At 49.1% G+C, this 23028-nt stretch overlaps 1 protein-coding gene across 1 annotated transcript; it reads right to left on the reverse strand.

Moving 5' to 3' along the window:
- Positions 1-9394: 9394 nt before the first annotated feature.
- LOC144953174 (uncharacterized) lies at positions 9395-22978 on the reverse strand. Its single transcript, XM_078883733.1, has 4 exons — positions 22365-22978; positions 17499-17716; positions 13752-13976; positions 9395-12937 (listed from the first exon to the last, which is right to left on the reverse strand). The coding sequence occupies exons 1-4, from the start codon at positions 22976-22978 to the stop codon at positions 11637-11639; spliced, it is 2358 nt and encodes a 785-aa protein (XP_078739859.1). The 3' UTR covers positions 9395-11636.
- Between the last annotated feature and the right edge of the window lie 50 nt (positions 22979-23028).

The following is a 23028-nucleotide window of genomic DNA, read 5'->3' on the forward strand; positions in this document are numbered from 1 at the left end:
TGGAGAGATGGAGAGTTTCCCATACCTGGCCAGTGTGCTCATGACCGGCTCCGGTTTAACAGCAGAGGTCTCACTCCGAATCAGTCAAGCGCCATTATATTTTCATTGGCTGCGTAACGCTGTGTGGAAGCTACCTTCTCTCTCGCTCCGCATGAAGCTGCAGGTCTTCTCGACCATGGTAATTCCCTGCCTTTTTTACGCTTGTGAAATGTGGACCCCCCTAATGGAACATCTTCGCCGGTTAGAAACATTTAGGCTGGCCTGCCAACGATCCATCCTGGGTTTTACCAGGCTGGATTGTGTGAGGAGCTCACAAATCCTTGAAAGATCTGGGCAAAGTCCCATCGGTGAGCTCCTCCGGTAGGCAAGGCTGCGTTGGCTGGGTCATGTAGCCCGCATGCCCAGCCACCGCATGCCTAAACAGCTTTTGTTCTGCCAGATCGTGAGGGCTAAATGGGCGCGACACAGGCTAGAGAAGAGATGGAGTAATGTGGTACAGGAGGATGTGGAGCTCAGTGGACATGTCGATGACTTGTACCAGCGGTGTCAAGATCGGCCTCTGTGGAGGAGGCTCATGAAGGACGCTACTGGGCAGTTGGAGGCAGTCGCACTCCTACAACAACGGAGGTCGGAGGAGCGATGCTCAGATCAACGAGCGAAGCGCCGGGTGGCTAAAGCAAGCAAGTTGCCATAGTAGGGGGCACAGGCGGTGCATCAGCCAGTCATCTTATTCAGTCGACCCGTGGCACCTGGGTCTGCCCCGTGACCTGTCAGCGGGGGCTCGACACTTCAAGTGGCCTCAAGGTGCACATAGCTTGGCACAAGCGTTATGGTGACGTTAACGCCACTTAGTGACGAATGGCGGTTGTTGTGTGTGTGCGTAAGTCCATGTGTGTGTGTCAGTCCATGTGTGTGGCTCTATGTGCGTGTCATCTGGCAAAACAACGCCTTACCTCCTCGCGGTGCCGGACGGGCAACTCTGTCGTGGACAGTGCTGTGGGGGGAGGGCCAATGCCGATTGGCCTCTCCCCTCATGGCGTCTGTGACCACCACAGTGTCTAAACGGGGGCTCTGGACGGGTGCGAGGGGCTGGTAACCCCTCCACCTTCAATTAATTACCACTAAACCACAACGTAAATATGTAACTAATACGCTTCTGCCGGAGGTCCCGGGGGGACAGGCGTCTATGACGTCTCCTGGCCAAACCCGAATTGGCGGAGCCAGGAGATTAAATCTTTACCCTCGGCTCCTCCAGAAACAACGAAATGCCACTTCGTGTGGCCACGTGGAATGTTCGAACGCTCACTGCGGAGGAGAGGCTGCCACTCCTCTGTCGGGAGCTGGACCGGTACCGCTTGGATCTCTCTGGCATTCTTGAGGTCCGGTGGACCGGTTCTGGCTCCTGCCACCATGAGGGGTGTACAGCCCTCTACTCGGGGCAGGAGACTGCCAAACAACAGGGTGTGGCTCTTCTTCTAAACAAAAGGATGAAGGGGGCGTGGGAGCGTGGCGGTGAGGTGTGGGAAGCTGTAAGGCCCAGGCTACTTTGGGCTCGCCTTCCCATCAACCGGAGGCGAGGAGTGGTGGTAGTGGTTACTTATGCTCCCAACGAAGACGAACATCCGTGGAGGGATGCACGCAAAGCCGATGAGTCCGATGCCTTCTATGACCTGTCACAGGTGCTGGCTAATGTGGCCACTCGGGATAGAGTCATCTTGTTGGGTGACTTCAATGCCTGAGTTGGTCATGATGCTGGCACCTGGTCTGGAGAGATTGGAAGGCATGGGCCAGATCAGCTCAATAACAACGGTAGGAGGCTGCTAGATTTTTGTGCAGCCCATGGGCTTGTAATTACCAACATGCTCTTCCGGCATCGGCGCATCCACACCATCATGGATGCATGCCGGGTCCAAGCAAGAACATCTGCTGCTCTACATAGTGACGGACCAGCAGATGCGAGCCCATATCCTTGACACCAGGACCTACCATGGAGCTGATCTGCCCTCTGACCTTCGACTATTCATCTGTAAGATGTACCTGCCATTTTTCCACTCCGGTGGTGGGTGTACACCCAGGACCCCTTCCCAACCTAAAGTATCCTGGTCTCAGTTAGCTGATGAAAGTTGCAAGCGAGAATTTAATCATCGCTTGCAGCTGGGGTTGGCATCGTCCCCCACTCCTCCTGATGTTGAGGGTAAATGAGCGAGGTTTAGGACTGTGACTCATGCAGCTGCAACGGCTGCTTTGGGTACGTGGTCCAGACCTCCCCAGAGACCCTGGCTGACAGAGGAGGTGTTCAGGATAGTTGAGAAAAAGCGACAGGCCCACTCTCATCGGCTACAGCATCCCACATCAGAGAATGAGGAGGCTTACCGCAGCCTTTGCTCGGAGCTTCGGAGAGCCTTAAGGCGCTGCAAGGATGGGTGGTGGTCGCGGGTTGCTGAGGATATGCAGTCTGCCTCAGTGGCCCGTGATCACAAATCCCTATTTAACTCCATCAAAAAAGTAACCTGCAGCGCCATACTTATTAACCATCATTAGGGGAAAAAGCGGTGATCCAATCTCCGAGCCCCAGGAACAGGTTTGCAGATTTGCTGAGCATTTCTGTGAGTTCCTGGGGGAGGGGAAATCCCTCAGCCAGGAAAACATCATGGCACAAAGTGGGGATGACCCTGCTGAGGCTGCGGTGCCTCAAAACACGTTCCTTCGGAGTGGGCAGGTAGGAACTTGGTTGGACAGTGCGACGTTCGGGGGGGGGGGGGGGCAGTTGGATGAGTGGGCATGTTGATCCTTCCCCCCCACCCTCCCCGACATCGTCAAACAATCGCAGCGTAGCTTGGTGTTCGGTGGGGAGGTGCATGGGTGGGCGGGTTTCCGGATATGCACGACAGACAGACACATAATCCCTGGTGGGCAGTGTGGAACCTGTTGTTCCTACCTGTATAACACTCTAGGTAACTAAGACTCACACAAACATACACTCACTCTCACACTCTCAGACTCACACACACTCACTCTCACACTCTCAGACTCTCACACACACACTCAATGTCACACTCTCAGACTCGCACACACATACACTCCCTCTCACACTCTCAGACTCTCAGACTCACACACACATGCACTCACTCTCAGACTCATGCACACACACTCACTCTCACATTTTTAGACTCACACACACTCACTCTCACACTCTCAGAATCACACACACTCACACTCTCAGACTCACACACACACACTCACACACTCACTCTCACACTCTCAGACTCACACACACACACACACTCACTCTCACACTCTCAGACTCACACACACACTCACGCTCACACTCTCAGACTTACACACACACACTCTCTCAGACTCACACACACACACACTCACGCACACACACACACTCTTACACTCTCAGACACACACACACACTCACGCTCACACTCTCAGACTCACACACACACTCACTCTCAGACTCACACACACACACTCACATCTCACACTCTCAGACTCACACACACTCACATCTCATACTCTCAGACTCACGCACACACACACTCTCACACTCTCAGACTCACACACACACTCACTCTCACACTCTCAGACTCGCACACACACACTCACACACACTCTCACACTTTCAGACTCACACACACACTCTCAGACTCACACACACATACACTCACTCTCAGACTCACACACACTCACTCTCTCAGACTCACACACACACACTCACTCTCACACTCGCACACATACACTCACTCTCAGACTCACACACACACACACTCAATGTCACACTCTCAGACTCACACACACATACACTCCCTCTCACTCTCTCAGACTCACACACACTCACACTCTCAGACTCACACACATACACTCACTCTCAGACTCACACTCACACACTCTCACACTCTCAGACTCACACACACACTCACGCTCACACTCTAAGACTCACACACACACACTCACTCTTACACTCTCAGACACACACTCACGCTCACACTCTCAGACTCACACACATCTCACACTCTCAGACTCACACTCACATCTCACACTCTCAGACTCACACACACACTCACATCTCACACTCTCAGACTCACACACACACTCACATCTCACACTCTGAGACTCACACACACTCACTCTTACACTCTCAGACACACACACACACTCACGCTCACACTCTCAGACTCACACACACACTCACTCTCACACTCTCAGACTCGCACACACACACACACTCACTCTCACACACACACTCTCATACTTTCAGACTCACACACACACACTCTCAGACTCACACACACATACACTCACACTCTCAGACTCACACACACACACTCACTCTCTCAGACTCACACACACACACTCACTCTCACACTCTCAGACTCACACACATACACTCACTCTCAGACTCACACACACACTCTCACACTCTCAGACTCACACACACACTCAGCGCGGCGTTCAGGGGGGGGGGGGGCAGTTGGATGAGTGGGCGTGTTTACCTTCCCTCCACCCTCCCCGACATCCTTAACCTCCTTAACTATCGGCTCCTCCCCCTTGCTTAGGCACCTCCCCTTACCACCCTCCCTCAGGCCCCTCCGCTGACCCCCCCCTCCCTTAGGCCCCTCCCCTGACCACCCCCCCCCCCCCCATATCCTTAGGCCCCTCCCCTGACCCCCCTTCCCTTAGGCCCCTCCCCTCTCCATACCCGGCAGTAGGTCTCCACCAATCAAAGAGCTGATTGTATTATATATTCATTTATGCACGACAGACAGACAAAAAATCCCTGGTGGACAGTATGGAACATTGTTCCTACCTGTATATTGGAAGAAGTCACCCCGTGTGAGTGGCTGGCTGAGGTGCCATCTGTTGAGGAAGTACTAAAGGCAAGTCTGAGACCAGGAAAGGCACCAGGCAGAGATGATCTCCTAAGCGAAATGCTGAGGGAGGGTGGCATTTGTGCACAGACTGCCCAATATGACATCATAACAACAGTCTGGACTACCGGACGGGTTCCGCAGGATTGGAAGGATGCCCTGGTGGTCCCCCTTTTTAAGAAGAGGGACCGCACAGACTGTAACAACTACAGGGGCATCTCACTCCTCAGTGTGCCGGGAAAGGTCCTGGCAAGGATTATTCAACATCGCCTTGCTCGGCACGCTGAGGAGAGGCTTGCGGAGCTCCAATGCAGTTTCAGGAAAGGGCGGTCCTGCACAGATGCCATATTTTCTGTCCGTCTGCTACAGCAGAGGTGTAGGGAATTCCAACAAGAACTACATCTCTGCTTTATTGACCTGGTCAAGGCCTATGATACCATCAGTAGGCCTGCGCTCTGGGTTCTTCTTCGTGCTTTCGGAGTCCCTGACCCTCTGCTCACGATCATTAAGGACCTTCATGATGGTGAGCGGGCCCGGGTTAAACTACGTGGCCGGGAGTCAGAGCCATTCCCTGTACACCTTGGGGTGCGACAGGGATGTCCTCTGGCTCCCACATTATTTAACATCTATTTTCACCAAGTAGTTCGTGAAGCCTTCAATAGCTGTACTGGGGGAATTTCCATTTGGTACAGATATAATGGGAGGCTGATCGATGCCCGGGTGCGATCAAGGGATGGCTCCCTATTGGTCAACTATGTTATGTATGCCGATGATTTGGTAATAGCTGCTCATTCAGAGGAGGAGTTGGAGATGCTGCTGCTGAGACAGGAGCGTGCCACTAAGAGGTGGGGCCTTACCATCAGCCCCACCAAAACTAAGCACCTGCCTGGGTATTTTGTACCATCGGACACTCCACCCCCACAACTCCCAATCGGTGATGGGCTAGTTGTGGAAAGTGTGGAGAGTTTCCCATACCTGGGCAGTGTGCTTATGACCGGCTCCAGTTTAACAGCAGAGGTCTTACTCCTAATCAGTCGAGCGGCAATATCTTTTCATTGGTTGCGTAACGCTGTGTGGAAGCTTCAGGTGTTCTCGGCCACAGTCATTTCCTCCCTTCTCTACGCTTGCGAAACGTGGACGCCCCTAATGAAACATCTTCGCCGGTTAGAAACATTTAGGCTGGCCTGCCTACGATCCATCCTGGGTCTAACCATGCTGGATTGTGAGGAGCTCACATCCTTTAAAGATGTGTACAAAGTCCCATCGGTGAGCTCCTCCGGAAGGCAAGGCTGCGTTGGCCTGGCCCATGTAGCCCGCATGCCCAGCCACCGCATCCCTAAACAGCTTTTGTTTGGCCGGATCGTTGGGGCTAAACGGGCGCGCCACGGGCTAGAGAAGCGATGGAGTGATGTGATACAGGAGGATGTGGAGCGGAGTGGACTTGCCGATGACTGCTACCAGTTCTATAAAGATCGGCCTCTGTGGAGGAGCCTCGTGAAGGACACTACTGGCCAGTTGGAGGCAGTCGTCCTCTAACAACAACGGAGGGCGGAGGAGCGACGTTCACAACAATGGGCGGAACGCCGTGTGGCTAAAGCACAGCAAGTTGGCACAGTAGGGGGCACAGGTGGTGCATCAGCCAGTCATCTCGGTCGTCTCAGTCAGTCGACTTGTCGCATCTGGGTCTGCCCCGTCACCTCCTGCCAGCAAGCGTTCGACGCTTCGTGGCCTCAAGGTGCATAGAGCCTGCCACAAGCGTCGTGGTGATGTCACCGCCACTTAGTGCCGAATGCTGGTTGTTGTATGGTATTGAGATTTTTTACACTGTTAATTTCTTTTCTATCTACGTGACTTAACCGAAAGACACAATGAATGTACATTTGTTTGTTTGCAGACAACGAATTTTTCTATTCCTTGCTTCTTTTGCTCAACTCATGTACAGACAAACCTGGTATTTTAATAATCACCTTGAAAATATTCACATATTTTCGTTTGTGTGCTCACAACTCATAATTTATTTATCCCTTGCTCTGCGTTGATATATTTGTTATTGTGTCAAATCAAGTTGATATAAACCTATTTCTCAAATAATCACCTTGCTAATATTACAATCATAATTATTTTTCGTGCGGACAAATAATATTTCTGTTCCTTGCTTCTTCCGCTAAACTCATGTACATTGAAAGTGTGTGTAAGTCGATGTGTGTGTCTGTATTTTTCGCCCGGGCAACGCCAGGTACTTACCGCTAGTAAGAAGATAAAAATACTACAGGCCCCGCACTAGCTTAATCCGGCACTGATGACTACCCGAACCCGTTGGGCCACAAGGTGGGTCGGCGGTGGGACTGCAACAAGAACACATGCGTTGAACTCATCCGCGTGGGGAATTTGAGTGTTAGGCCACTGGTGTGTTTGGATTTTCTCTTGGTGCACCCGGTGTCCTGTGTTGGGAATAATTTCCCCCCGTCTAATCGAAAGTCTGTTCTCCTGTAACGTGGTGGAATGGTGGCTAGATGTTAACTATCTCGCCTAGTGTACAGGAGGTCGTGGGTTCGATTCTGACCCTTGACGCCTGCTGTATATTTGGAGTTTGCATGATCTCCCCGTGATCACATGGATTTTTCTCCGGGTCGTCCGGTTTCCCCCTCCACATTTAGAAATGCGCGTTTAAGATAATTTAGCTGCTATAAATTTCCTCATAAGCTACTTCGTTGAGCTATTATTTGTGGCCAGGTCGCTTCTGAAAAAGAGCAAACATAGCTCGACTCGACATACATTGTCAAGGGAAAATAAATATCAAAAATATTATTTGCTGAGGGTACTGGTGACTAAAACTAGCCGGCAAATCTCGGATAAGAGACGAAACCTGAATAAGCGGAAAAAGGTTCCTTTGAAGCCAGCTTCGAACAATGTCGGCCCCACCGAGTGAGACGATAGGGGCTAAGCTCAGTGCAGCAGCTGTGTGCCAGTAGGATGATTGGGCACCAAGAAAAGCCAGCATCGAATGTGATCGGGGCAGTATGATGACTTCGTTGACTCGGCCACAGCAGCAGTACTACGAGCGATGAGGTTGAGGAAACCAAAAACGCCACATTCCAGGACCCCACCCGATGCAGAGTCTAGAATGAAGAATATGTTTGAGAAGAGAGATAGGTACATGAAATACCAAAGCTTATTTTCAAAGAACTGCTCTCAGCTCGCCTCCTTGGTCCTTGTTGGCACGGAACATCAGAGTTGCAAAGTACCACTTAGTGACATTTACGAGTCATTGTAATAAGTGGGAAACTATTGTTCCATTCCCAGGGCTGGGTCACTTTAAGTCATCAAGGTCAGCGAAATATTTGCCCTTTGAATCCCTAATCTCAAAGGAAGAATTGCTGGCCGTGCATGGGTGCTATTACATAGTCTTCCACAGCAGATCCAGATAGCATTCTTAAGTAATCAATAATTAAAGTTGATCCTGAAGGGCGAGCATTGGCTGCCCTATTCAATGCCTGGCTGATCACTGGTGTCATCCCCCAAAATGCAAAGAGGAACAGATCGATCCCAATTCCCAAGGTCACGAATGAGGAAGAACTTAAGTACCTCGGTATACCTCGGTAATTGGAGACCAATAACGATTTTGTGTGTATGATCCTGAGGTTGTTCTCCAGGATTCTGACAGCGAGGCTGGAACATGCCTGTTCTCTGAATGCTCGACAACGTGGATTCCTAGCTGCACCAGGCTGCTCGGAAAATGTTAAGGTGTTGCAAGGCCTTATGAAGCATGTAAAGATAACGCGCAAGTCGCTTGAAGTGGAGTTCGTTGACGTAGCAAAGGCGTTTGATTCCGTGTCCCATGCCCACATCTTGTGGGCTCTGAGGTACATGAAAGTCAATGAGCACATGGTTGGCATCATTCAAAACGCCGATGAGAATGCCACAACATAATTTGAGATCAAAGGGGTCTGGACACCAGACATCAACAACAAAGCTGGTGTGAAGCAGGGCGACGCCATGTCACCCCTGATATTTAACCCGACTATGGACCCGCTGGTATCTGCCCTAGAAATATACGGAGTTGGATATTCAATCGAATCTAACAGTTACTTCACTCCTGTTTGCCGATGATCTGATGCGAGTGAGTAAATTGTGAGGAAATGGCCACAAATATCGGCATCCTGGAATCCTTATGCAAATTACCTGGGCTAGTTGTTCAAGCCAAGAAATTCCATGGCTTTATGCTTACTCCAACGAAAGATTCATACACAGTCAACAATTGTAGGCCATGGAGTGTCTGTGATGCAACACTCCACTTGATGAGGCTATTAAATACCTGGGTGTAAACATCAGTCCATGGACAGGTATTTTAAAATCCAGGTATGACAGTGCAATTGAAGGACTGGATATCCAAGATTGATTAAGCTCCACTTAAACCCGCCCAGAAAGTGGAGCTTCTTAACGTGCATGTACAGGCACACCCCGTTTAGCGCTACTGCGTACAGCACTGATTCGTTATAGAGCTATTTGTTCTCGGGCAAATTTTTATTTTAACGAAATATATACAGTGTTTATTACAAAAAAACATTACATACTTAACGTTCAGTAAATTTAAATAAGGATGAAAAGCCGTGCTTGAGTTAGCGCGGTGTAGGCTCTCGTCCAAATCCTGTTCAGTATTAGTGCCCTTTCACGCTCTCCACCCTCAGCCAATGAGCGAGTGCTATCATAGTCGAGTTAGCGCGGTGTTCGCTCTCCGCCAATGAGCGCTTTCCTCTAAAACCGGGGTGGGGTGGGGGCCGTGGAAGCCAAGTCACAGATTGGACTGCGCCACTGGGCGGATGCTGCAACTCCCATCTTGTCTCCCAGCGCTGCCAAGTTCACCATATCGGGGTCGCACCATGCACTGGTGAGTAGACTTTGTTATTTCAAAATTTTGTACCATTAACAGTATTTATAAGTCATGTTTATCATCCGTAATATTGTTCCAATAACCCAATGAACCCCTAATGTGTTGGTCATACTCTTTGGTTCTTTCTACGTGACTTTACCGAAAGAACCAAAGAGTATGGATTCCTGCAGTCACGAAAGCCTCAAATCAAGTGTGTTGGTCGTAGGTGATAAATTACGATGTCGGAAACACATCTCCATAGGGCCTATGTTATGACCCCGTATATAGCGCCCATTCACCAAGCGCTTTCCAGGCACGCATCTCCCGTGCTAAACGGGGTATGCCTGTACCCCCCAGATTCATCTACCCAGCAGATCGATCATTGATATTATAAATCGTCTACTCTCCTCACGCTAGATCAGGAGAATATAAATGGGGTAAACCAACTGTTACACCTTTCTGCCTCCACCTGTGATGGGGTTTGGACTCTCGGACCTGAGACGGACGTCTAGGCATTATTACACTAGAGAGTATGATCCCATCGGTTCATTTGAGGCTGCACGGTGTAAGAAAATCCTCGGACAAGGTCACCCGCAATATAGTGTCCACTCAAGGTGTGGGTATGGGCCAGGAAAAGACACAAATTCCATATCCCAATATGAGCTGAGAGGGGTGGAATTTCAAGGCACCAAAAAAACCCATTTGGTCGATACCATGTGACTGGAGGCAACATGAAGTTTTGAAGATGGTGTGAAAGACCAGTTGAAGGTATAGGTATTGTAAACTTTGCAGAGGATAAAGTCAGCAATGCGTGGCTTCAGAGTGCCACTACATCGCTGCATTACAACTGCGGAGTAATATATACCCAATAAGGGAGAACCTGAAGAGAGGCAGGGAAGGAGCCCTGCGGTCCTGTAGGAAATGCTCGCCCCGACTTGAATCCCTTTCACACATACTTGGACAGTGTCCAGCGGTCCAGAAAGCCAGGAATGCACTCCGCAATAAAATGTGACACCTTGGCAGTAGAAGCGGTGGAAATGGGTTGTTCGATCTACAAGGAGCCCTATTTGAGAATTGATAAAGGTGATCTACGGGAAACTTTATCTGATTGTTGCCAGAGGTGACCACACACTCGTCATTGACGTGACCGTCCAGTTCGAGCTCTCCTGTAGCTCCTTGGCTGAAGCCGCATCTGACAAAGTTGCATATTGTTGTCCTTTTCGAGAGCAGGTCATGAAGTTTACCAAAACCAAGAGCATCAATTTTGATGTATTTCCAGTGGGGGAAAGAGGAAGGTGGCTTCTTGGGAACAATTGAGTTCTCACCTCCATTGTATTCACAGGCTCATGAATAACCGCGGCAAAGTTACGCCAAGGGTGCATCTCGTCTCCACCCCGGTTTGTGATTTTCATGGGGAGGATATCAAGGTGCAGCCGAGGAAGGGAGAGTTTCCAATACGGGGGCATGGAGGCGGCGTCGTTGCTTTTTGCAGATGACGTCACTTTGTTTAGATATCATTTGTGTTCTCCAGGTCGCTTCTGAAAAATTAGTAAATACCAGTGGGCTTTGCCTGGTTTCGTTTTATTTGTATGTGTTTGGGTGATTTGTTTACCTGTCTTGTACTTTGTAGTCATATCGTGTTTGTGTGTACTGTGTATTGTTGTTGTAACGTTATGCCCTCGTGCCCCTACTGGACATCTGTGAAAGAGAGCTTTATAGCTCATCGGATTCCTCCTGCCGTTTAAATAAATGTTCGGATTCTGAGATATGATCGGTACTATGAGCCCTGACTATCCCACAGCATGGAGCACGCACAGCCTCTGACACCAATTGTATACAACTTGCCGTGTACCATGTGCACCTCTCACAAAGGGCTTGACAAATCAAAACTACTCCCGCTCACCGATCGCGCAAGTTCCTTCTCCCACGTGTGTCTTCACGTGATTCTTCAGGGTCGTGGAGTGCCGGAAGTCCCTCTCGCACACGGGGCACTTGTACGGCTTCTCTCCCGTGTGCGTCTTCATGTGGCTCTTCAGGGATGCGGTGTAGACGAAGTCCTTGCCACACGCCGAGCACTTGTGCGGCCTCTCTCCCGTGTGCGTCAGCATGTGGGTCTTGAGGCCCGCGTGATGCACGAAGTCCTTCTCACACACCGAGCACTTGTGCGGCCTCTCTCCCGTGTGGCTCATCATGTGGGTCCTCAGGGCTGCGTACTGCTTGAAGGCCTTGCCGCACGCCGAGCACTCATGCGGCCTCTCCCCCGTGTGGTTCATCATGTGAGTTTTCAGTTCCGACGGGCGGAAGAACCCTCTCTGGCACACGGAGCAGCGGTGGCTCCACTCTCCCGTGTGGCTCTTCACGTGCCTCTTGAGCTGCGTCGACTCGGTGAACCCCTTGCCGCACACGGGGCACCGGTGCGGGCTCTCACCTGTGTGCAGCGCCATGTGGCCCCTGATGGCCGACGGGCGACTGAAGCCCTTGCCGCACACCAGGCATCGGTGCGCCCTCTCACCGGTGTGCGAGGCCGCATGGTTCTGAAGGGTGGACAGGCGGCCGAAGCCCTTCCCGCACACGGTGCACACGTGGGGCCTCTCGCCCGTGTGGATCATCGCGTGGGCCTTCAGCGCGAACGGGCGCCCGAAGCCCTTCCCGCACACGGTGCACACGTGGGGCCACTTGCCCGTGTGGATCATCTCGTGGTTCCTCAGCTGCGTCTCCTTGGCAAACCCCTTCCCGCACACCGGGCACTCGTGCGGGCAGTCGGCCGAGTGGAGCGCCAAGTGGCACTTGAGGGTGAACGGGCGACTGAAGCCCTTCCCGCACACGGGGCACACGTTCGGTTTCTGCACGGCATGAATCGCGGCGTGCGTCGCCAGGGCCGAGGGGCGGCTGAATTCCTTGCCGCACACGGAGCACGAGTGCGGCTTCCCTCCCCTGTGGACCCTCATGTGGTTCTTGAGGTTGGACACGGCGACAAATGCCCTCTGGCACACGCAGCACTTGTGCGGCTTCTCTCCCGTGTGGCTCATCGCGTGGTTCCTGAGGTCCGACGGGCGGACAAAGCTCTTGCCGCACACCGAGCAGCCGTGTGATCTCTCTCCGGCGCGGGTCGTCGTTGTCGCTGTGGCGGTCGTCCCGGTGGATTTTTTCACATGGGAGAGCGTTTCCGGGGCACCGTCCACGACCATCCCTGTCACACAAACGTTCAGACCGTTGTTGTTTTTTTCCCCACACCTATTTGTCGTCATGCCGTGAGACGGAAGAATACGTTTGGATGCCCCCCCCCACCTCGCAGAGTTAACATGAGAGAAAGGCCCACGGAAGCAGTTATCACCAAACCATATTTTGAAAAGCCTTTTAAAATGACCTCTGATATAGCACGTGGGAAGGAGAAGCACTTTCCCTACCTGCCCTGCCACGTGAGAGTAACATTTTTTTTCCTGATGGTAAAACCAATATTTACATTACCAGAGATGTAGTGTGGCCAAATTAATTGTTGTAGACCCACATTTTACGCGACTAATTTTTGTTGTTGATGCAGTCATTGGTGAGGGGGCTGTGAACATCAAACTACGACACTTAAACTAAATTAAACCATTTTTTGTTATTTTACCAGGTAAGTGACTTGCCTATCACAAGTGATAGCTCAACGAAGTGGCTTATCATCATGTGGATCATTCTAGATGTGGAGGGAAAAACCGGAGTACCCGGCTAAAAATCCATGCAACCACAGAGAGAGAGACAGGCAAACTCCAAATATACAGCAGGCGTCAGTGTCGGGATCAAATCCACAACCTCATGTATATCAGGCGAGGGAGTTAACATTTCTAAGTCACCACAGCACCCCCAAACATACACATGGAGCTCCCCTGTACACTTATCACTTAAGTCCCCCAAAGCCATCTCCATCTCTACCACCACATCGACAGCTTGGAGAGGCCTCTGTACCAGACCTCACCCCTCACAGCGACCAAGATCCATCGGAATTCCCTCCCCTCCCTCACCGTCACCATCGTCGTCGTCGCCCACCTCCACTTCGATCTCCGCCATGCCTGACGATCCCAAACAATCCCCCCGCGACTCTCCAGGTCTCACAGATGAACCGTCGCCAACCAGCGGATCTTGAGGGTCGACCTCCACAATGTGCAGGTCCCTTCGTTCAACCTCCCGCGCCTCTCGTTTGACCTGAAGTTCTCGACCATCCTCCTCTCCGGCACGCACGTCCGCCCCTTCGGCCGAGAGATGAAACATCGCAGGCGAACAATGAACAGGTTATATACCTACGGGATACCTTTTTTTCTGCCAGTATACAAAAAAATAGGAGTTGTGTAAAGATGTTCCAACACCGGAGAGATACCTTTTTGCAAGGCATAAAGTCTGCATTAACCATACATACTCGTGTCGATACATGTGTAGTGTAATAGCGCCGTCTGTTGTCCAGCAATGGCAACTGTGGTGGCCGAGCAGTACACACGCCGGTGAGCATATACACGGGTGTGTCGCCAAGGCGGAGGAACTGGGGCAAGGGTCAGGGAGGACCCCATCTGTAAGCCCCTGGAACCCGCTAGTGAGAAGGGAGGCATGGCCAGGGAAGAGCCAGGCTGTGCCGGGTAGCATAAACGCAGCGGAGAGCGGGAGCTCGTGGCTGCCGGTTCTGGGAAGTGGACTCGTCTCGTCATCGCTGTCGTCTTCGCCGCCTTCATCACTGCCGTCTTCATCACTGCCGTCTTCGCGAGATATTGCGCGGCTGGATAGTTGTTGGCTGTCTGGGTCGGCGCCGTCGGTGTAACACGGTGAGGATTGTGTCAAGGCTCGGCTAGACGACTTGGGAGAAGCGAGGGCGAATCTGTGAACCTGAAAGTGTTGAATAAAGGTGCCTCCTCAAGAACCTTGTCTCCCGCTCCGCTGACACTACACGCGCAAACATGCTCTGATAATATACGCATTGTCTTTGAAGCTGATTGGTCTACATCAGAGACAGCGAATGCCAACAGGTGAACAGTACAAAGACAAAGCAAGTAGGAGAACACATATTGTGTTCTCGGCTGGAGCAGTTTTATCTATAGGATACCTTTTTTGCCAGTATCCAAAATTGTATCCAAAATAAATACCTATTCTTATTTTTTATCACAATCAGATTCACGAGCACGGACACTCGTTGCACGTAACGTTGTGGGTTTACTCTCCAACACACAACAACTGGTTAGTGCTGTACTAGTAACACATTGGCCTCGTTTTGTTTATGTGACAAACCCCTTACTGATTGGCTGTCGGGTGGTTGGTGAGTTTAACGATACATATATGTTTATGTAATCTAACCCATCTGTCATCATCATCATCCACGGTCAATCCACTGTTGGGTGATAGTCCTTCCAAAGCCGCCACCACCTCTCATGACCCTGCGATGTCAAAATCCATCCGACACCAACACGTGCCGAGCCGATTCAAATCGCTCCTTCTCCACTGTTTAGCGTGACCACTCTCACGGGCGTTGTTGGCTGTCACCGTGACAGTTTTAACATGTAGTCATACAGTACAACCCCTTCTAGGTCGTTAAGTGATTTGGTCATTAAGTGAATATAGGAGATACACGCTAAAGACTTAATTAGTTCCGATACCCTTTTTCACCCAAAAAAACGTACTTTTATAATATTGACATTAAAACATAAAGACATCATATTAAAATAAACATGGTTAATCAATACATTAATTGATATTGACTGTACATACAACTGCCCATTGCTAACAGGGGCATGTTCGGCAAGCGAACACATTGGGCTCCATGGAGCCCCGTCATTAAGTGATTAGTCGTTAACAGGAGTGGTCGTTAAGAGAGGTTCGACTGTAGTAGTAGTAGGCTTTCGCGATCAATATTTTCCATCACTGGACGAAGCTGGTTGTTGTTGTAATTACTGGCGAAATGTCACGGCTACTCGAATTGTAAATATTGTGATGTGGGTTTACTCTCCAACACGCAACAACCACGTTTTGTTTACGTGACAAATCCCCTTCCTGATTGCCTGTGTCGGGTGGTGGCGGAGGCGGGCTTAACGACACGTTTATATTTACGTGATCTAACCCAACAACGAAAAAATAAACCCCTGTCATGGATGCCACTGTGATGTGAGCCTTGACCAGAAGGCCGTCATCCCTCAGATTGACGTGTCCTCCTCAAAATCCACCTACTGCTGCTCTTCTTCTTCTTAAATGTCATCTAATTCTCTCAACCCATGAAGAGATGGAACAACAGCGCACAAAGCGTACGCAAGAGATGCATACTCGGGAGTTTTACTGAGAGACAAGCGAGTCTCACGTCTCCGTGATTATACCCTTTCCCGTTCAAATGACGTAAGTGTACGTACGTGTACTTCATCAGTTTTTCTTCCGATTCAGTTCCGATGACTTACGTACGTGTACGTCCAGGTACGTAGTGACGTACATCATCGGTTTTTCTTCCCAACGCGGGTGACGTGTGTGTGTACATGTATGTCATGACATACCCGGAATCGTACACGGAATCGGAAGAAAAACCGATGACTTACGTAAGTGCACGTATGTATGTGTACGTACGTGTGTGTACGCACGTGTATATACGTGTACATCACTACGTACGTCATGAAAACAGAGCCGGAAGAAAATCGAAAAGTGAAATAACTTTTATCGGTAACGAGGCTCCTGCCGACAAGGCCACACGGGAGGGTTGTGGTGTGGCACAGCTTTTGGCGTCATCTGTCGTAGAGTGGCGGCGGTCGTGTCACTACGATTATCTGCGGTGAGTAAACAACTTCTTTAAAATTGCACAACGGCACTCCTAGTACTATGCCTCTCTCTAAATGTACACGTGTGTGTTTGTTGAACCGTGCTATTCGAAAGTGTGTGGGAAAGGGGGGGAAGGACAACAAACTAAAGCACAAACCACAAGCAGTTCTAAAGAAATTAGTTTTCAATGTTAGCATAGTGGTGTAGTGTATATTAGTGTAGTTTATACTCGTGTAGTGTATGGTGTAGTGTATAGAAGTGTAGTATTTAGGAGTGGTGTGTAGTAGTGTATAGGGTAGTAGTTTATTGCATCGTATATAGTGTAGTGTATAGTGTAGTGTATATTGCAGCGTATTGTAGTGTATAGTGTAGTGTATACTAGTTTATAATATAGTAGTGTATAGGGTAGTAGTGTCATATATAGTCGTCTATAGTAGTGGTGTGTAGAAGTGTAGTGTGTAGTGGTGTAGTGTGTAAATCTTGACCTAAAGCTTTCGTGACTACAGGAATTCATACTCTTTGAGAACTGCTGAGGCAGGAAAAGAAAAATTATTTAAATATTTTTTCCTGCCTCAGCAGTTCTCCTGCTGTATTTTTTCACCTGATGACGATTGCTTGTGTTGCGATCGAAACGTCGCGATATTTTTAAAAATTATTTTTCTATCGACGTGGCTTTTCCGAAAGACCCAAAGAGTCGTGTAGTGTGTCGTTGTGTAGTGTATAGGGTAGTAGTGTAGTGTAGTATATAGTAGTGTATAGTATTGTAGTGTGTAGTCGTGTATACGGTGGTGAACGGGGACAACCCACCCACTCCACCGCACTAACCCACCCACCCAACCCACTCACCCTGCGACTTGCAGCCGCCTCAGAAACGGGGAAAAAGACGGGGCGGGGGGGGGTGTTAAGACGAACGTTTAATGTCGATCTGTCAACGAGTGGGCTCACAGAGCACATGGGCGGTCTCTGCTGGGGTGGGGGAGACAAATTCTCACCGTGGTCGTCGTCGTCGCCGCCGCACTCCTCCCCCTGCGTCTCCACTTTCACTGCCAGCCAGATCCTACTGCCAGCCTCTCCGTCATCGTCTTCTTCTCGTTTAATAAATGACTCCATGGGCGGAAAAGGGGGCTCCACCACTACCACCTCCTCTACCACCTCGTCGTCGTCCGTCCCAAGGAAGACGCGGCAGTATGGGGGATTTCTGCTGCTGCTCCTGTTGCTCACCGAGAGATGGCAGAGCGAGGGAATAAACAGCAAATCTTGACTTATAGCTTTCGTGACTGCAGGAATTCATATTACAGTAAAACCTTGGATTGCGAGTAACTTGGTCTGTGAGTGTTTTGCAAGACGAGCAAAAAATGTTAATAAATATTCATTTTATAAACGAGCGAGGTCTTGCAATACGAATACTGTAGTACGTACAATATACACTTTGTCTGCCGAGCGTCACGTGATCACAACTGAGCCGATGGTTCTTCTCTCTCTCTCTCTCGCTGCGGGATTGTGGGTAATCGTCTCCCATGCTCGGTCTCAGTTGGCGTGCCTCACCCGTATAGTCAACATCCGTGCGAGCGTATACTGTTTACTATAGTGTTGTGACCAGGAGTGTGTGCGTAAAACATTTTTTTAATTTTGTGTCCAAGTGTAGTGACTGTTCTTTAGTAACTGTACTGCAAGTGAAAGTTGTCCTACACAATAACCCTCCTCTCCTCTCTCGTCTCCCTCACACCAGCCACGATTAAATTTAATTAATAAATTTGATTTCTTTATATTAAATTTAAATAATAAAACTATAAAAAGGTATTTTGTATTAATAATTTTTATATGAATACAGTATTTTTGGGTTGAGGAACAAAACATCTGAGTTTCCATTATTTCTTATGGGGAAATTCGCTTTGATATACGAGTGCTTTGGATTACGAACACATTTCCAGAACGAATTATGCTCGCAATCCAAGGTTTTACTGTATTTGGGTCTTTTGGTAAAGTGACGTAGATAGGTTCAAAGAAAATAACAAAAAACGATGACATTTCGATCGCAACACAAGCGGCCTTCATCAGGAAAAGGGGGTTAGCATCTAAAGGCAAACTGTTTATAAAGGTTTGAAATGGACGTCGCCCAAATATCCTCAGCATGGGCGGGGCAGCTAATGTTAATGTAGTGATGGTACTCCTAGAGGTCCACGACGGCACTGGTAGTAGGCTTCCACCAATAAAGGGCTGCCAGGTCTAAAATGGAAACATTATAGCCAGTTATGACTTCAACTGGTTGATAACGTCCTTCCAGTAATTACTGAGTTTGTACCCATCTTCTCGGTTGAAATTGTGTCTATGTCTGTATATATATGGATGGCTTCATGAACGAATCTTTGTTGATAGCCAGTGGGTTTGCAAAGTACCTTCGTCTTAGAGAAATACATTTTGTACAAGCCCACCGCATTAAAACAATGATCAGCCTCGGCCGAGGTATTGGTCCTACCGTGTTTCAGATCTGCCTTATGTTCACGAACACGGTCCGAGACATGTCACTTAGTTTCCCCAATGTAACTACTGCCGCAGACACAGCTCCGTTTGTCGACACCTGGGTATTGCATGTCAGGGATTACATTCTTCACTGATGGGATCAGATCACGAATTTAATGTACTGTGTTAAATTTAACCTGGTTCCTGTTTGCTAATGATTTTGGAAATATTTTTGGTGACCCCTGCCATGTATGGCAAGGTGATGGTTTTGATTGGGTCCTCAAATGGTTCTTTACCAATGGTTGGGGTGATAGCTTTACGGATTGTGTAGCCAGATTCACACATTAAATAGATCTTCGGTTGACGACCGAAAGTCAATATCAGTTTCGGCCGAAACCGAAAGTATGCCGAAAGTGGCCATTTGCCAACTTTCGGCGCCGAAACCGAATTTCAGTTGGCCTCTAACCTGATGATGATTGCTTGTGTTGCAATCGAAATGTCGTATTGTATTATTTAATTTATTTTCTGTCAACGTGACTTTACCGAAATAACCAAAAAGTAATTCCTGCAGTCACGAAAGCTCCAAATCAAGTTTAAAACACCTCTACGGAGAGGATTTAAGTTAGTTTTCTCTCTCTGTGTTGTCTCTCTCTGCTTGTGTGTCTTACTTTGTGTCTCCGTGTCTGTCTTGTCTCTCTCAAATGTCACACTTAAGTTATAATTTTGCAATCTTTGGAAGAACGTAATCAACCAGGCTATGCGTTGTGTGTTGACCGACTCTCTGTGTTGAATTGCATTACTTTCCCAAATTTTACTAAGTTTGTTTTATTAAGTTAATTCTCTCTGTCTCTGTGTTGTCTCTCTAGTATTTCCTGCAGTCACGAAAGCTCCAAATCTCTCATTGACATGCAAATTTCTCTACCCGCCCCCCCTCTCTGAACCTCTCTCTCTCTATTTAAGGATAAAATAAAATGTTTCGCTCCGGATGACCGCCGCAAAGTATGATCTGTGTTTTGATTTAGCGTGCTGATCTTAAAGGTGCATTGAAAATGTTTGATACTCCGACTGATGCTCCTGCTGTTGAAGAGTGACTCATGCAGCCAGCTATGGCTGCAGGGTTTGGTGGTACATGTTGTTTATTGTGAAATTCGGTCACAGTTCCTATGATCACTGTTACATTGCTTTTATGGCTTTATTTTGGTGATTGATTTCGAAAAGTTTTTTGGTTTAGCCATGTTTGTTTGTTGTAGTACGGAGTTAGACTGATGGCCTTAATCTAAGTTGTCTTGTGGTTGTTGTTGTTTGGCTTGCATCCCACTGGGATTTTTGCACACAGCGTTGGTGTACGGTGCTTTTTCTGGAATATTTTGTTTTTTCCTGAATTTTCTGTTTGCACTTAGTCACTTTAAGATGTTTTTTTCATGTTTTTGTCTTTTGTTTGTTGCTGTTGCACCCGATTCAAGAGCCGAATGGCTCACAGGGCGATATTAAATAAATGAAACTGAAAACTGAAGGCCTCGACACAGAGGCATTGTTTCTCTGTGTGCCTATGTGTGTGTCTCTGTGTTGTCTCTCTATGCTTATGTGTCTCTCTATGTGTCACCGTGTATGTGTTTTGTCTCTCTCTCAAATTTAACACTCTTTGGAAGAACGCAATCAACCAGGTAGGGTGTTGACTGTTATGTTAGCCGACTCTCTGTGTTGTATTGCATTATATTTCTAAGTTTACTAAGTTTGTTTTTTCTCATTCATTTGTACCTGATGACGATGGCTTGTGTTGCAATCGAAACGTCGTATTCTATTATTTAATTTATTTTCTTTCTACGTGACTTTACCGAAAGAACCAAAAAGTAACTGGCTATAATGTTTCCATATTAGACCTGCCAGCCCTTTAATTGGTGGAAGCCCACCACCGGGACCATCACTGCCCACTACTACAATCACCACTAATCATAGCCCTTTATTGGTGGAAGCCCACCACCAGTGCCGTCGTTGCCCTCCACGAGTACCATCACTTACATTAACATTAGCTGCCCCGCTCATGCTGAGGACACTTGGGCTACACCCATTTTTAAATCCTTTATATTAAGTTCACTTGCTTGCTTGCGTGCTTGCTTGCTTACGACCGTGCAAATCTTTCGGTCGTTTTTTAACCGACTTCCCGTGATCCAATCGAGCTGACATTTTGCACACAGGCTCGTTTTGCGTGACAATTAATTTTCGTTAAAAAAAAATTCCTAAATTTTACAGTTTAGGGAGAAAAAATTTTTAATTACCAATTGCTTAATGGTGGCAGACAATCATCTGACCCATAAGTGGCAGCCATCTCAAGCCAGAGGACGAGAGGACTCTAGCCGCCCATTTCATGATGACGCAAATGTTGACTAACCACATGGCATGAAATCCCTGCCCCCACGCTGTACAGTGGAGACTATTTATAGAGCAGTTAAATTGAAGCCGCCAGGTTCTTGAAAGTATATAAAGGATTTATAGTGAAAAACTTTGTTTTTACCGGTTAATTTTTTAAACCTTTATAAACAGTTTGCCTTTAGAGGTTAACCCCCTTTTCCTGATGACGACTGCTTGTGTTGCGATCGAAACGTAGTTTTTTGTTATTTAATTTGATCCTATCTACGTCACTTTACCGAAAGACCCAAAGAATAATAAACAGCAAATCACATTTGCATTCCATAACATAGGTGTTTTTTGGGTTCGATTTAAAACTATCTAACCCACGGCCTCCTGTATACCAGGCGAGGTAGTTAACATTGCCTAGCCACCGTGGGGTCCCCAAATAGCACACATCTCTCAGTGCAGAATTATTATAAACTCTACTATTTTCATTTCAAGATCATCTTGCTTTTAGTCAATCTATAAAACTAAACTTGATTTCATCAGGTAAGGCCCACTCAGCTGTGTAGTTCTTTTTTCAGAAGCGACCTGGCCATAAATGACAGCTCAACGAAGTGGCTCACACGCAAACTCCAAATACACAGCAGCAGGCGTCTGGAACAGGATCGAACCCACGACCTCCTGTACACCAGGCGAGGTAGTGAACAGCTGCACTGGCACCCCTCGAGTGACGATGCTGAGCTGTTACAATGTTTGTGTCTGCAGCTCGATTTGTGTTGTAGCAGGCAAGGGCCCAACTTGGTAGGAGCTGCTGTAGTCGGCGATGGCCCCAGGGTCGCCTCTCACAACAGAGAGGAGGCTGCACAACAGCTAAGTAGGGGGCCTTGCACCCGGTAACACAACAACACACAATAGTTTAGTTTAAGGAGCAGGAAGAGCAATGGAAGAAGTAGCAGCAGGGGGGGGGAGCAGGCGAAGGAGCGCCAGGAGCAGCAGCAGAGCGAGAGGCGAACCCAGCCGAGTGGCTCCACAGGGAGAGGCCCGACCTTGCGCAGCAGGACGAGCAGCAGCAGCAGGAGGCAGCAGCAGGGAGCGGAGTCGCCTCCCTGCAGCAGCAGCAACAGGAGGCGGCGAGAAGGAAGCGAGCGACGGGTTGGAGCCCCGGAACCAGCATAGCGGTGGCGGGGCCCTGGAACCAGCATAGCGGTGGCGGGGTCCTGGAACCAGCATAGCGGTGGAGAGGCCCTGGAACCAGCATAGCGGTGTAGAGGCCCTGGAACCAGCATAGCGGTGCCCTGGAACCAGCACAGCGGTGGCGGGGCCCTGGAACCAGCATAGCGGTGGCGGGGTCCTGGAACCAGCATAGCGGTGTAGAGGCCCTGGAACCAGCATAGCGGTGGCGGGGCCCTGGAATCAGCATAGCGGTGCCCTGGAACCAGCACAGCGGTGGCGGGGCCCTGGAACCAGCATAGCGGTGGAGAGGCCCTAGAACCAGCATAGCGGTGTAGAGGCCCTGGAACCAGCATAGCGGTGGCGGGGCCCTGGAATCAGCATAGCGGTGCCCTGGAACCAGCACAGCGGTGGCGGGGCCCTGGAACCAGCATAGCGGTGGAGAGGCCCTAGAACCAGCATAGCGGTGTAGAGGCCCTGGAACCAGCATAGCGGTGGCGGGGCCCTGGAATCAGCATAGCGGTGCCCTGGAACCAGCAC

Source organism: Lampetra fluviatilis, chromosome 72 (genome assembly GCF_964198595.1).
Source record: "Lampetra fluviatilis chromosome 72, kcLamFluv1.1, whole genome shotgun sequence".
Taxonomy (NCBI): Eukaryota; Metazoa; Chordata; class Hyperoartia; order Petromyzontiformes; family Petromyzontidae; genus Lampetra; species Lampetra fluviatilis.

Excerpts from the sequence above, each read along its gene's own strand:
- LOC144953174 (XM_078883733.1), bottom strand. The coding sequence starts at position 22,978 with ATGCTGGTTCCAGGGCCTCTACACCGCTATGCTGGTTCTAGGGCCTCT. Across the intron at positions 17,717-22,364 it reads TGCTCGTCCTGCTGCGCAAG|GAGCAGCAGCAGAAATCCCC; the intron begins GTCGGGCCTCTC and ends GGTGAGCAACAG. Across the intron at positions 13,977-17,498 it reads CGGCGACGACGACGACCACG|GGGCGGACGTGCGTGCCGGA; the intron begins GTGAGAATTTGT and ends TCTCGGCCGAAG.